This window comes from Lasioglossum baleicum, chromosome 14 (genome assembly GCF_051020765.1).
Source record: "Lasioglossum baleicum chromosome 14, iyLasBale1, whole genome shotgun sequence".
In the NCBI taxonomy this organism is placed as follows: domain Eukaryota; kingdom Metazoa; phylum Arthropoda; class Insecta; order Hymenoptera; family Halictidae; genus Lasioglossum; species Lasioglossum baleicum.
This window is the reverse complement of record NC_134942.1, coordinates 3032647-3049319: the sequence shown is the minus strand read 5'-3', so window position 1 is coordinate 3049319 and position 16673 is coordinate 3032647. Positions and strand designations below refer to the sequence as shown.

General features: G+C 40.4%; 1 protein-coding gene across 16 annotated transcripts in view; it reads right to left on the bottom strand.

Annotated features, from left to right (window-relative positions):
• Nucleotides 1–16673, bottom strand: part of LOC143215783 (venom dipeptidyl peptidase 4) — a 357851-nt gene that overhangs the window by 105834 nt on the left and 235344 nt on the right. For all 16 annotated transcript variants that reach the window (XM_076438232.1, XM_076438220.1, XM_076438224.1 and 13 more), the window contains 2 exons: nucleotides 7460–7699; nucleotides 5452–5687 (listed from right to left, as the gene is read on the bottom strand). In XM_076438232.1, the coding sequence (XP_076294347.1) occupies nucleotides 5452–5687; nucleotides 7460–7699 (476 nt within the window). The remainder of the gene's footprint in view (nucleotides 1–5451; nucleotides 5688–7459; nucleotides 7700–16673) is intronic.

The following is a 16673-nucleotide window of genomic DNA, read 5'->3' as shown; positions in this document are numbered from 1 at the left end:
CTTTTTCGGTGCGAGACTGAGCAACCAATTCATTTGTGGACTTTTAAACGTCATACAATTTTTTTCGAGGTTTCTCTTAAATATGTATACATCAAATATATTTATAGTACTACAATTTTCATTTTTTAACTGTTAATTGCGTGTTTAATGGACTCGTGGACCTTTAAACATTTCACGATTTTTTTCTGAGCTTTCCCCTGAAGATGCAGTACTACAAATGTATTAGAAATTTTTAATTTTTGATTTCAATTTCAATTACTCGTAGACTTTAAAATGATCTATGATTTTTTCGGAGATTTCTGTTAAATACACAATGTTACTAAGAACATATTTGTAACCCTCCAATTTTTATTGTTAAATGTTCTATTTTTAGCACGAGCCTGAAGATAAAACTGTGCAATTTTATTTGATTTCAGTCCATGTGATGAAATACCGACGACAAAATAAGAATGAATATGATGCAATAAAATAAAATTAAATACAAAATAAAATGTATAATAAAATATTTCATGCCACCCGGAGCAGTACAGGCACATTTTATTTCGGAATAAGTGAGCCAATCAATATTTAATTCATTTCAGCACTGCTACTAAATATCTAAAATGATTCAAACAGGATTTCAACGAAGCACGAACCACTCTAGATTATTCGGACATGATTTAAATAATGATAATATTCCCACGGCTTCGTCGGTATTTATGATCCGCATAAACAATTTCAAAATCACATCTGGGTGACAGCGATCGATAGAGGACGGCGCAATGAAGTCACACACACGTGGCACCGGCCGTCAAAACGATTGTCAACGTTCTCAAAAATGCTTGAATCATATCAATCATGATCTATAATTTTTCTTTACGAGGTAACTTGGGAACCATTACAGATCACGACTTAGGTGGCTTTCTCTAATTACAATTTCCAGCATAATACTCTGGTAATGATTATTTTGCGAATTTTATACACTAATAGCAACAACATAAAACGGTAAAAACATTAGAAGAAAAATGTAAGAAAATAAACACGTCACTTTCAAACAAATAAAATTAATAACACAAGAAATAAATATTACTATTCAACTCCCTCGTCTTGCAAGCGTTGCATGTATATTATATTTTGCACAAAAATTCGCAATATTAAGAAATTGCATGCCTTGAGTTCACAGCGAATCATGCTATCTCCTCGAATTCCCAAATTTCCTAGCTGAGAGGCGTCGTGTGCACGCGCAGGAGACCACCACACCGCGGAAAAAGCACAGTTGCGGAATAGATGGAAAGATTAAAAGAAAAGAAAAGAAGGTAAGTCGGGGAGAGGGTAAGCACCGTGTTTGAAACGATTACTCGAAGCGAAAGACGCGGCGCGGCGGCTCGCAAGAAACTGAGCGTCGTTTAAGAACTGCCGGAGGACTCACTGCGGGTGACCTTCTCTCAAAGTGACGAAAAAGTTAATTAAGGGGGGTCGCTTGCCGGTTGTTTGTCATTGGTTGAGCCGCAATTCATATGGACAATACGTCGACGCTCGAAGAATTTTATTACCCTACCCAAGGAATGACATTCGATTCTCGACGGAGGTCAGTCTCGTAACCGACCGAGACGATTTTAACTCTCATCTGGGAAAAATGTTTCTCACAAGCCATATATTCTCCCATCGAATTAAAATAATGTGATTTACTTTCTTGCGTGTGTGGATTGCGGGCAGCGTTTTAAAAAATGTTTGAACGTCCTTGGATGTCTTAAAAACACAACTAATTCAGACTGCAAGAGGTCTTCATGTATTTCCTAGATTGTAGACAACGTTTTAAGAAATGTAAGAATCCCTGCATGCTAAAAACCGTATAAATAGTTGAAATTTTGAGACTACTCATTTCTCTTCATAAAAAAATGTTTCTTGTAAGCCAGGTTGTTTCTAATTCAGTGTCTAGATTTTTTTAATATCCCCGGATGTTTAACAATTTAGTATTTATTGCGACTGGTACCAGTGCAGATCCAGGCTGTCAATGTAGTTGGAACTGCCGAGGATCTTAATCATTTTTCCACACCAGGAGTTTCAACTTCAATTTCCCTAGGTCCTCGCCCCTATTTAATTAAGTCTACAATATCCCTAGGCGTCTTGTAATTTAACGTTATACAGTATCGTAGTAATAAGTTTCCGTCAGTATTGCAAACTGAAATATTTACGTCGTGCTTCGCTCTGCCAGCGCCTTTCGCTTTGTGCGTTCAACTACCACTTTAATTACTTTCTTTCTCCTATCAGCTTATCGTTCCGTAATTACCGTGCAACGAATTAGCTAGAAGTCAAAGAGCTCGATCGTAAAAATAGAAGGAACATCGAAGCTTACAAACATCAACGGCTAAATTGTTTCTTCGAGATCCCGATAATACTAACCTCTATTCCAACCCCGGTGAAAATGTAATTTCTCGATTCGATATTAACGAGGAACGATCGGTAGGTATTACTGAAACGCAATGCATAATGCAATCTGCGAAACGCCCCGATTAGCATAATGATGGGAACTCTTTAATTAAGCGAACAGAAACGCCCGGGAAATTCGAGCATGGCGAACACATTTGTCCGAAGCAATCTAATGTAAAACGATACAATAGCTGCAGCGTGTGAGCAGAAAGAATTTTTCACTGTTTCCCTACATAGCAAATACCAAATATAATATTTCATTCTACAAAATACGCGTGCATTGAAAATGTTCGCGAGAAAATTTGTTTAAAGTTCGATTTTATTTACGGTAGAATGGTTGCGTTTCAAATATTTAATTTGTTAATATACAATATACACTCGATATTGCAAATACAGTGGCTCACGAAAGTATTCGAACGCCCTTTAAAACAGAATAACTTTTTTATAATTCTAACAAACGACCTGATATTTTATAATCAATTAGAAGCACTGGTTTATGAAATGATATGCATAAAAGATTCTCCAAAAAATTATATAATAGTTTACAAAGTTACATGCAAAAATAAAAAAGTCATCTTTTTAACTTTTTTATTAGGGCCCTTAAAGAAAATTTAAAATATTTGTTTTGTAGATCTATGTTAGTTATACACATGCTGAAAATTTCGTCAAAATCGATTAACATACACACGAGCTACAAGCGATTAAAAATGTTGAGAATCGTAGTTTTACACGATTTTTGATCAGTTTCTGCTTAAAATCCACAAAATCGTACGTCTTTCGATAACGTGTCGTTTTTTCCTGCGTCAACCGATTTCGATGAAATTTTCAGCATGTGTATAACTAACATAGATCTACAAAACGTATATTTTAAATTTTCATTAACGGCCCTAATAAAAAAATTTTAAAAATGCCTTTTCTATTTTTGCATGTAACTTTATAAATTATAATTTTTTGGAAAATCTTTTTTGCATATCAGTTCATAAACCAGTGCTTCTAATTGATTATAAAAAATCAGGTCGTTTGTTAGAATTATAAAAAAGTTATTCTGTTTTAAAGGGCGTTCGAATACTTTCGTGAGCCACTGTACATGTCTACTGAACGTTGCAGTTGTTAGTTGCAAGCGATCGGCTGCGCTCGAAATTGAAAATTAATTGTGATAGTTGAACATCGGGGACTGTGTGTGTGTATTTGAATAAAACGTGCTTCTATTCGCGAAATGGTTAACCATGAAAATTTTACGAGAGGGTGGAAACGAATTTCGCAGGAGGATTTCCATTCGGGAGACCGTGCGGGGGAGATCTCGAGATATTTCATCGAGCAATTTAATCGGTGATGAATGTCATTTTAACTTCTTCCACGGTGCCGCGATTGAATTAGGTGGGTCGAGCACAGTATCAATGCCTAACGGTGCGTTTACGTGATAAATGATAACGTTCTTTAGATGGCCGACGCCGTTCTCCGCTGCCACCCCCACACTCCGTCTCCCCCGTCCGATCCTCTCGAGCAGCAGACACGGTTTGCCTCCGTGATTTTACGAGGATCTCCAATATCGTGTCCCCTCGGTGTAATATCGTTCCTTATGCGCCGTATTTTATCGGGAAATAATGGAAAGTACGTAGGTAAGTCCGTGTACTTAATGTCGATATTTGAACGCCTCGACTCCTCGATTGCCGGCGAGATTTAAGGGCCGCACCGCCGCGTCGTTGCCACCACCCCGTGAAAAATTCGTTTCTGCCTTGTCGATACTCCGCTGTTTACTGTGTACCGGCCTTGCAGAAATAGTCCAGTCGCCAGGTACTTTGAGCCACACATTGTGACATTTAGGAGGAAATTGCAAGTTTTTGGCTCATAATTTTAGTTTTTTTCAATACATCTACATATAATCAACATACTATTTATAAAGAACTGCAGACTGGTTATTGCAAAAGGATTGAAGAAGAAAATGAAGTTTCATTGAAGCTTCCTTTTTATAGAATTAATTGAAAGAGCCCGGGATTAAATATATCGATCTGCATTACCATCGAAAGCTGGCAAAAAAAGCGTCACGCGATTTAAGTGCCAAGGTCATACGTTTCCACGCCGCACTATTGTCACACAATTTAGGATATGCCGAGGATGCTAAGCTTGATTTGGGTTCGAATGTTCGAAAGTCCCTCTGAAATGCAAATTTCGGGGATCGTAACTAATGCTTGGTGTCCAAGATGGTTCTGGTCAACTTGGCCATTGTTAGGTACACGCTCGGCTTCTTGCGGTATGGGCTATGTCACGAACTTCCTTCTGTATGTATCCAAGATCATTATTACCCGGAACGATACCTTCGTAGTATTCATACCGTGAAACCTAATCGAACTACTACAAACATCTGGGGCGAAACACAGCTACTAAAATCACTGTCGAAAATGATCCAACAGTTGAGAAATATTTTTGCTGGATTGAAAGAGATCTCTTCAATATTTATCTTGAAACTGTACACGGCGAATGATCGTGGATAAATAATTCGTGGAAAATGTTCTACAATGATTATGTGTGTATTTTAAGATTGATATCGAAGAAGAATCCTCTCTTCGTTTAGCAGAGATGTACTTTCACAATGTCGAGTTATTCATTGCGATCTTGAAGATTATTTTCAGATCTTGTATAATTAATGAAGTACTTATGTGAATGAGAATGAAAATATTATAAGACTGATGATTAATTCTTTAAAATCCTTCACCCTATCGTTGAACACAGACAGTAGAGGTACCAAAGCAATTCGTCTCGACCCTCCGCAACCCTGTTCTACCCCATTCGGTGTACCTAATTTATCAAAACGACGCAGCGAGAGGCAGGGGTAAGAATTCGACAGTGTTTGTTCGTCAGGGAGCATGTTAACAACTCCCAGACGCTTTAGCCGAATGGCGGGCCATTCAGCTAGCTCCTCCCTTCTTATCGCAATGTTGGTCCCGGCAGAGCTTAGGGCTCGAACTTACACGGGATAATAGCCCGAAAGGCAGGACGGCGCGGCGGCTATGGGAAGTCGGTCGGATTTTCGAATATACTTACAGGTAGGAGTTCGCCTGATCCAAGCCAACTATTTCCGTAACGACGAAGTGGCCGGAAGTTAGCGGGTTGGTGGACGGCCGGTTAGAGGTCACATTGGTAATTGCGGTGACATGCCTCCAATAGCTGCCGTTCGCCTGCTTCTGCGGCAGAATCGTCAGGAACGAGTTCCCGTCCTCGGTGAACACCGGCGGCTCGAACTGCTCGACCCATCCGCGCTCCTCGAAGTACTTCAGCATCTGCAACGATGAATATTTCATTCCTGAGGCCGAGTAACACCCCGGCCAACGTAATCCTTCCGTGACGGGAAAAATTGCAAGCCAAGATCATTCCTCCGAGAACGCCGCGCCTTCCGACGCGTTCGATCTACGTTCCTTTCTACTCTTAGCGTAATCAAGAAGAAAATCCTTGGCTACCCGGCTACCTTCAATTTACAGTTTCGTGCTATGCACAGATGAGATGTGTCAGACTCACCGGGTTGGACTCCGGACTTATTTTTATTACAGTAATGTTCGAATCTAATTTTCCCGAGGAAAAGTGAAAAAGTCTATTCACGTCGGATAAACTGGAACCCGAAATACATTTTCGTGGACATCGATTCATTCGAAATGGGACTTCAAAGTTCGTATTTTTGGTGATACGCTGGCTGAATTAGTTTTTCATTAGAAAGTTCCAAATATTGAAGAAATTGTTCTAGACATTCGTCAATTTGCTAACTGAAATTGGACTTTGCAATTTAAAAAATGAGTTATGCACGGTTCATGATCGCCAATTTCGAAGAATGTTTATAATTCAAAAAATTGCCGTACCTTTTACTTAAAGCATACATAAAATCGTACTAAGCGAATGCAGAGTCCGTTCAGGCCCACACTACTTCTCTCACGTTCATGAAATAACTATTTATAATTTGTCTTCTTCGATTCCACGGTCATGCCGTAAATAAAATTTTAATCCTGCGCAGAACGAATTGCGACGTGGGATGACTTTAAAAGGCCGATAAAATTGAACAGTGTGTACCTCTGCGAACAAACAGTTTTACGCATGACTATACACGGTTCTGCACAAAAGAATGCGTACAAAACCTGAAGCGATGTTTTTTTTTATAGAGGACTTTGATAATCGATTTAGAAATTTTGACTGCCACGCCGCAGTAGAAAAACATTTATTTTTCAACTTTGACCAAGCTTTTCATATAGATTCACTCGATTTAAAAAATCAATTTTTTATGTACCGGCAATCCATTAATAAGCCTCCGAATATGATCGTATAAAAGGCGAAATCTTCTAAAAGGCTTCAAAAGAGATTACGAATTAAGTTCATCGTTCGAATGAAGAAATTTAATCAAACAAATCCTTCGCCGTGAGTGATTTTTGAAAACGTATTCGATAATTGATGAAATGAAGCCATTTCTATTTTCCTTCGAAATGGAATGTCTAAATAAAAAGTACTACTTAATGATTCAAAAGAGATTACGAATTAAGTTCATTGTTCGAATGAAGAAATTTAATCGAATAAATCCTTCGCCGTGAGTGATAAATTTTGAAAACGTATTCGATAATTGATGAAATGAAGTCATTTCTATCTTCTCCTTCGAAATGGAATGTCTAAATAAAAAGTACTAATTAATGATTCGTTCCGTTTCACTATCAGGCAGAAATGAAGTTAACGACATCCCGAATTGGGTCCATAAAGACCCTGCATTCACCGAGCACCGCTCCGCAGAAGTTTCCAGCTGTGATCGGGGCTTAACAATAATAAAAGTGGAAGTATCGTTTTTCACGGACGATAAAAACGACCCTGGGTTCGTTTCTCGTCTCGAGGCAAAAAATCCGCGGACCCAGCAGACACCGGTAAGGGAGCCCGAGAGAGTTATCGGCGGCCATCTTGTCAAAGCTGGAAATTAGCTGTCGGTAAAAGGGTTGAAGGTAAAGGTAGGAGGTCTAGCACTCTCTCTCTCTCTCTTTCTCTCCCTCTCTCCCTCTCTCCCTCTTTCGTTGTCGGTGATACGTACGACAGTGCAATTCGGTGCAAGACCGTCGACGTAACAGAAATGGAAGTACGCCTTGTTCTGCACTCGGTTCATCCAGGTCGCGTACACGAGATTGTCCGTGGGAAATGCGACGGCAGATAAAATCCGTTCCTGGGAGTTTAACTCGGCCGGATGTTCGATTTCAGTTAAGTTCACGTTACCCTGCACCACCTTCTCCAAGTCCACGTAGAACAGCTTGACCGTCGGATTCACCGTGCCGCTCTGAAACAAGAGATCGAGCGGTCAAGATTAAACCGATTCGAATTTCGCGCCTTACGCGACGCCGTTAGTCATCCGCTTCCATTTCAAGCTGATCGAAAAATTTATCGCTCAGATTTCCCGACGAAATGGTAAGCGGACTTCATGCATTTTTCTCTGCAATAATTGCGGAATTTTATCTAACACAAAAATTGGATAAACAATTCTGTGGAATTTTTTGTGGATTTCTATTTGACACAAAAATTGCATAAATAACTCTATGGAATTTTTGGTAATTCTCTACACGTTTTTACATTTTAGCATTTGATCTCATTTCCGTCACAGATGCATAAAATCTGCAATTTTTTTGTTTCAATAGGAATTAGCTGGCGCGTCTGACCATGGCCGGCCTATTCTACTTGTGACCTGACACAGATTTCTGAACCCAAATTTTCCGGGAAACAACGCAACGTCTCATTTGAATAAATTACATTTGACATTTTCTAATGATTTATAATACTAGGAAAAAGTAATAATTAGACTGCGAAACTTTTTGCAAAATAAAAAATGTTTGCATTGATTGTAAGTCTAGTAATAATCTATTCGCAGACATAAGAAGTAAAAACGTTGCCATTCATTTAAAAAATTTACATCGGACCGTCCAATTTAAATAATCCGCATAATTATACACAGCGCTCAATGCTTAATCGAATAATATCGTCGTCGCACAAAATCTGCGCCCGTTCCATTGAATTCCGTACGAATTGAAAATTACAAAGCTTCATTACGAATAATAGACTGAGCATCGGGATTACTGAGATTCTATCGCGAACGCGGTACAAACGATAAACATTCCCGCGGCGAATACCGCGCGAGTACCTCGTTATTTAATCAAAGAATGTCCTTTGAGCGGCGACCAATTGCGCTAGGACTTGATCAAGTTACAGATTAAAGTCTCCGCCCGAGTTTGAAAATATTCGATAACGAATAATATTCCGTTCCCCGGGAACGGGATCCCGTGGGTAGGTAAACTTCTATAAACCGTGATTACATTATTTCGAAATAAAAAGGATATCGTCCCGCGTCGGCACGATATTAAAGAACGAGGAGCATAAATCCTGGTGCTCTATCCTTCTCTGTTCGCAGCACACACGGACGAGAATTTAATCAGAACGTCATATCAAAATTTAATTACTCGGTCGGTAATTAGTTCCGGACCCAGCCGGAAATCCATCTGCGATTCCATTTTACAAGGGACCCCAGGCTGGCTGGCTGGCTGTCGTCCACCCAGCGATTTTTCTGTCCAATAATTCCGCACGATTGAACAGAAGATATTGTTCCAAGCTCGCGATCTTATTTTCCGAGACCGTGAGGTATCTTAAACATTCGCAGACTGGTCTCGCTGTTAAAATCGTTTTTAATGCTGCCGGGAAAAAACGTATCGAGTCTGCGGTTGTTATTTCTTCGCGGTATTTTCATCCACCGGGACACGAATAACATTTATCGATTAAAACGAGACGTTAGATTAATTGTGTATCAGGAAATTCGGGAGACAAAAATTCAGCAACGATTTTTAAAAGTGTCCTGGAAAAGTTATTAAATTTTTAATGCACCAACGGTGTCTGATTATTTTATATTTGATAAAAGTACATTTATCGTAGCTTGCCAGTTTTTCCATTACAGTTCGTCCAATTATTTCATGTTTCACGAAAGCACAATATTAATCTGTAAATCGTACTGTTAATATTATCTTAAAAAATTGCCTGTTCCACTCTGTTTGCTGGAGAGATTAATAGGAAAGCCGTGTTTTTTTGTACAGAGGTGTGCAAACATTTATGTCGGTGAAACTTTTCTGGCAGATTAATTTGATTCCGACCGGAAACTTTTTGTCAGAGGTAGCGTTTATTGTCGGCGAAATCAGTTAAAAGATCGTGGAAAGATTCGAGTAGTCCCAGAAAATTAATAAAGTCCACGGCACCGATTCGAACCTTTCCAGTTCTTTCTCTTGGGAAGACTGGGGAGATCGGAAAATTCCGATTTGTTCGAAAGTTTGCGGGTTCGTAGAACATCTCAATGGAAGCATCTGGCAACTTTCTGTTGTTTTTCTGTTCTGCGGGATGGAAACACTCGTTCAACGTCAATATATATAGTTTTCGACCCTTCGCGTAGTATAGCATGGAGACTAGGACAACTATAATTTCTACGAATGCTTTGCAACTTTTTATAATCTATAAAATCCTCTAGAATAGCTCCGAGATTTTTCCTTTACTTGAGTCGCAAGCTTCGATCGTAGTGTTTTACGGTGACTGTAAAAACTATTGCACTTTCATCGTGATGACTCGCCTATTTTTCTTTTATCTCTTCGGAAATATATGTAGCGATATAGAAAAACGGGTCGACCAATTCGGTCCCGATAGGCTGTTAAAATTTTACGCGCTCGTAGATCAGTGTATCCAAAATACGATTCGCTGCTTTTTATGCACCTAATACAGTAAATCTTATTCCCGGATAAACTGCCGAAGCCTCCCACTAAATCGTGCAATTTTATAAAGCTCCGGTATCGCGAAATCCATTTTATCAAAATCGAAAATAAATATTCCGTTAGACAAATCTCTCGCTGCGTGTTTCGTTAGAGTGCAATTTAAAAATAAAAGAGTAGAAACTTATATTCAACCCTTTGAGAATGCATGTCGACGTACTGGCAATCAGTAGAATTGGTGGGTCATGGTCAGATTCAGACTCGAATTTCTCGAAAAGGATGCATCGAACGGAAAAAATTTCGAAAATGATTGAATATCTTTCACTCATTTTCTTCCGTGGAATCACTCCATTTTGTTGCACCATCAATACAGGTTCGCTCTGTAGACAGGAAAAGGAGGGACTCCGAATTTGCACGGAGCGACAGTGGTCACTCGGCGTGCTTTTTCGAGCCGACAAAAGAATTCGATTTATCGCGGTTTTAAGTGAGCAATATTTTCTTCGTGCGGGGCCCGTATTGTGGTTTACCGCAAATCAACGGGACCGGTGCGCGGCCAGGGATGGCTTGAAAAATACATAGGGAGGCGCAACGTCGGGAAATAAAAGCCGGAAGAAAAATGGCGCGGGGTCCACTTGTCGCAAAAAGACGGTGCTTTACATCCAAGCGAAAAAATAAAACCGCGAGACCGGGGGGCGCGGAACAAAAAAAAAAAAACGCAGTGGTCACGCCAGAAAAAAATCGACGAGGGTATAGTGTTTCGGCCCGGAACGAGTGGATGCGTTCGGGATTTGTTATGGCACCGTTGCAAGGTAATTTACCGGGCTCGGGATAAATTGTTCGGCGAACAATTCACCGGAAGACGTGGCTCACTTAGTTTTGACGGCACCGCTGATACTTCACTGCCATAGGCGCTGCTAATTTACTGATGAAAAAACGCCGGCGAAAATGCAATCTACGCTTTTTCGCTATTTTTTTTCAGACATCAATTCAGTTACCGTGTCTCTTAATGAGGGCTTCAATGAAGGCATTGAAACAGTATTACATTTTTACGAAGATGTAGCTTTTTTATATACGCTTTTTAAATTCTTCAATAAGTATAATTGAGAAATTGGTGGAAAAGCCACTGTGGTTTTGAAGACATTTATACATATTTTTAATAAACCCATTAAGATTGAAAGCTTAAAGATTTTAAAGTTTAATTTTCAACATTTCTTGTATACATTACATTTCTCTCGAACCAACAAAATTGATACGTTCTTCAGCAAGCATACAACAGTTATAAGCACTTAAATTTCAGTACGATCCTGAAGTTAAACAATTTCTGTATATATTTTTTAGGAGCCAGACATCAATGCATGTACTTTTCCAGAAACGCTTGAGCAGAGCGTTTAAAAAGTCAATGTAATTTTCATAATTAACGAGGCTTAAGAAAGATATAATCTCCGAGCGATTTACAAAAGACATAATCTCCAAGCGATCTACGACTAGCAATAATTATATCAAACGACGACGCGTCCACCCGTTAAACTAGCCACACGTCCCATTAGTCGCACGGTCGCACGAAACCGTAAAAAATTGCCCACGGGACCTTAAATCCATTTTAATTACGCAGATTATTGTCCTGCCGCCTTTCTAAGCTACGCGAACTTTTTCTCTTTCCACCGCGTCCTTTATACTTCCGCTCTCGTAACTATATTTGCCATTGAAGTACACATTACTCCGTCGCATTCACGGTCATTTTGTATCGCCACCGTGCTTCGCGCACATTTGCAGCGCCATTGAAACTATTTTACTTTCCTCTCGTGGGAGATCCGAATCTTTCTTTGAAAACGCAGGGGGGGCACGACGAAATTAACCTCTTGCGTCACGGCGGCGTTGGCCGCAGCCGCCATTTTGTCCGGGGCAAAACTCATTTGAAACTTCCGTTTTTAACGGGGACCTTTTGCTTTGTGAGGGACCGTTCTCCGTGTCCTTTAATGGGGACGAAAGAAGGCTCTGGCTGGAACGAGTTACCAGTCCTTGATGGGACAGAGATGAGTGAAAGAGCCGGACACAACGTAAATGGGACAAGCATCGCGGTTCGACGAAGTGCATAAAATTTTGCCCTGGATTTGCAGAGCGTCAAAGAAACTATTGTCAAACTGGCGTGTACAGCGTCACTATTTCGGCGCGTTGTTTCGGTGTGAGGCGATTCATGGTTAAAATTGTACTTAATTGACGTTTCAAAAACATGTTTACTCAAGTCAATCGGTTGATAAATGTTAAAGTTATTCAATCTTTACATACCGATATAAAAGATGGCGCACCCTGTACATAATATAATATTATAGTAACGTTTATGAGAAGAGTTGTAGCTTTTTAAAATGGCATTAAGCGACTTTCAGAAGAAGATTAATGCACGCGATGGTGCGTGAATGAATATTGTGAGAAATTACAGCTGGTTGGAGTCACGGAGAAAATAGGCAGCAGAGGTTGCATTCTGAAAATTTCACCCTCTGCGCATAATAGTCGACGAAAAATATGAGCTTGCGCAAACATCCGCAGTCAATTAACCCTTTGCACTCGAGAGGCGACCCTCAGTCGCCACTTGGTTTAATTCAGCAGCTCGAATAAGCGACTGCGAGGCAGCAGTAACTGTTTTATCAACAGAGATCCTTTTCCACTTCGTGTTGCCAATTCCCCGTGGCAAGAACACCATGCGCGTTCGATTAAAATAATAGCGTCGCGATTTTATTACTCGGGATTGCTGCAGCGATTGCTGCAATCAAGAGAACGAGAATTCGAAAGAAATAACCTCGGTGGGGATTGCAGATTTATGCAAATAAAAAAATTCCTGAACACACGATCTTACGGCATTTTTCTTGAGAAAAGTGAATGGACTTTTTCTGTATACTCGAACCTTATTTAAAAGCACATATATTATGCAACTTGCGGTGTCTTTTTCCTCCAAGAGAATCTTCAAAGATGTTGTTTTCCTGAAGTAGCACGGCTGAACACAATTTCTCGGCGCTGTACCATCGGAAATAAGAAATTCATGAAGATTCTGTTAATATATGATTTCGTCCAGCGAACGAACGAAGGGTTTGCGGAGGAATTAACTTTTCACAAAACGGGAGCGGTCCAAATCGAAAATACAATTTGCACCGTTCAAATTCTCCTATTTTATCGAACAAATAGAGGGGTCTTCACTGGAAAAGGAAATCCTTCGTTCAGGTACTAGATAAAATCATATATTAACAAAATCTTCATGAATCTTTCATTTCGGGAGCTCCGGGAAATCATGCTCAGCACAGCGCCTTCTCCGAGAAAAAGAGAGCAAGAGAGGGGTTGTGACTCATGCATTTTTAAGATTCTTCAGCAAAAAATTACGTGTATTTCTTGTTTCGAGATATTTCAAGGGAAAGGATATTTAACACATAAAAGTGTAGCCAGATAAGGTGGTCGGTCAAATACGATTTTTCTAAAAATCGATTCAAAAATTCGGTAAAAATTCACCTTTGTGTATGCTATCGGGTAGAACGTTCTGAATTTCTTCGTAATGCTTTGTTCAGCAGAACAGACGCACGTTAACCTTAAAACCTTGAAACAATGCGAAAATAATTCTGGCCATGAAGAACGGGTTTCCCAGCCGACTGTGCGTCGCCTAATCGCTTTCCACGCACGGAAAACAGTTTAGAAAATAAATTTTCAGGTGTCCCGGGCGAAAGGGAGCGCGAATAGCGTAACAATGGCGTGTAGGAGTTAGTCACCGGCGTTTCTTGCGTGTGAAGCTTCAAATTTGGCGGAGTTCCGTCGGATCGTTTGTCTTCGGCTTTTTTATGAAACAATCCGGCGGAAAGAGAAATAGGTAGCGGTGGTGGCGAGGCGGTGCGGGAGCAAAAATTAATATCACCGCGGCCGTGTTCCACAGCTGTTTCGCAGAGTGGAGCGAAAACGCGGTTCAATTTTTGTCTTCCCGGTTGCCGACGCGCCGAAAACTCCGCCTCTCGAACAGCCGACGAAAATAAAAAGAAGAAACGCACACAGCGTGTCCGTTTAACGCGTTCGGGATTCCGCCATTTTTTCCCGCGTAACGAACTCGCCTCGGGGGGGGGGGCGCTATTTTTTTCATTCTCTTTCCGGCGGTTTTTCATTTTTTTTTCAGGAGAGGGGTGGGGCCGTGTAATTTAAACGGAGCACCGGAGGGAAATACGTGACAAGCCCACTTGGCCCCGAACAAAAATTACCGGCGGTCCGCACTTAGAAGTTATTTAATCCGGTCCAGAAGGACTTTTCATTACAACTTCAACAATTTCCAGGGGCCGACCACCCACGGTCGGAACCCCCGGCCCGCGTTCAACTTACACAATTTAACTTACACAATCGGCTCGGCTCGGTCTGTATACGCGGCCGTGCGCGAGTGTGCGCGAGACCGGCTCTCGTTCCGTCATTAAAACTCGCTCAGACCCTCTATAACTGTCCTAGATACAACGCGTTTAATGCCCTCCCTCGCTCTCGGCCTCCTATAGAGGATTTTCAACTATTTCGAGGATTCGACACCCACGCGATCGCTCCGCGCCGACCAGACTTCTTTGCGCCTGCTCGCGCGACCATAAGTGCGCCGGTACCTCGGCAAATTGTTAACATTCGCGGGATGACTGTGATTTTCTGACAACTAGCTCTTCTACTCCCGAGAAACTGGTTTAAAGTGCACTGGGCTCGATGAAACCTTTTTGTTCCATCACCTGCAAAGTATACTGGCGACTCGTCCAACAATAACCGACACTTCTCGTTGCATTTTGTATTTAATTTGCCAGAAGATTTTATTTCTCCTTCTTCTAATTAACCCTCCAGCAGAGTTGGGCATTAATCGATTAAAATTTTAATCATGCTTGATTGATTAATGTGTAGGATTCAAAAAGGTAATCATTGAAAAATCGGCGATTGATTCAATCGATTGATGCAGTTAATCGTCAATCGTTGATTGAAAAAAGAAATCGTCGAAAAATCGGAGACTGAATCAATCGATTGATGCAGTTAATCGTCAATCGTTGATTAAAAAAAGAAATTATCGAAAAAAACATAAAAGCACGTAAACAGAGCATTATTATTATATTATAGATCAAATTACAATACACCTAAACTCAGTTAACATTTTTGTCATTATTCATATAATATACATATAGTTTTAATTCCGTATTTCATTCCGAAATTTCAGCAGTTAATCGTTAATCGTTTATTGATCGTTAATCGCAATTAACGACTACAGTAGAAATTTAACCGTTATTCCCAATTAACGATTAATAAGTATTTAATCGTTAGCCGCAATGTGTGTGTGTGTGTGTGTGTGTGTGTGTGTGTGTGTGTTGTGTGTGTGTGTGTGAACGACTAAACTAGGAGAATAATTGTTAATTGCGATTAACGATTGAAGTAGAAATTTATTCGTCAATCGTTCACTTTTCGCCCAACTCTGCGCTCCAGTACTATGTACCATCTGTTAAACCACTCACAATTTCCATTCGTCCGTGTTCCAATTTGCCGTTCGATTTCTTTGTCACGATTTATCAGAATTTTTATTCGTCACTTGTAGACTAATTTCATTTAAGCTTCCAACTATGACAGAGAAAAAGAAAATAAATGTAGCTTGTGAAGACTTAAAAATAACTTTTTATCTTGCATAAAATTCTGCAGTCACTTTTATGTAACCACGCAAAATATGAAAAAATAATGAATGGGTTACATCATACTCCATTGAAAAGATCAATGAAATTTCTATCAGAAAGGTGCTGAAATTTCCACGTACAAAATCGTTTAGATCAATTGAAATCGGTGTGCTCTCGACAAATATTTGAAAAGAAGCAATTTTCCGACATGACAAATATTTCTGTTAAAAATGAGAATAGATCTCGGATTGACCGTCGAAAGAAATATATTATTGGAATATAAACGAGGCGAGAAATGAAACGTGAAGCACAACGACACGATGAAAATGATCGGAACGAATATTTAAAAAAAAACCGATAGCGGTGTGTATCGAGTTTTATCAATCGGCAGGTGGGGCTCGACACGTATTTCCTTTTTACCATAATTCCGCGCGGCCCTTTTCGATCCGTTAAGGGGGCGAAAGCGAACGGCTGACTGGGAAAAGGCAGAAGTCATAAACATCAATCGCGGTTTGCGCGGCAGGAATCGTGGAGAGAAGTATGTCAGACGCGTGTAAAAACCGTAAATTGGATGTGGCTTGACACGATTTTCCGCGTTAGAGTGTCGAAAAAAGATCACCGGTGTTTCAAAAGAAATTCAAAGCGGCGTGGGGGATGCGAACCGAAGAGAGAGAAAGAGAGAAATAACATTTCGCTGGCAGAACGCGAGGGTTCTGATGGAAGTTTGTCACACATCCTGTAACGTGCGAGCGTGCGCCGACGAGTGTGCGCGGAAGTGTTTGCAAGAGTGCGCGCGAGTATGATGTGCGCATGAGCATTGGTCTACGCAAGCCATCGTGCGGTCCTCGTGTCTTGTCGCGTGTCGCAATATGTATTC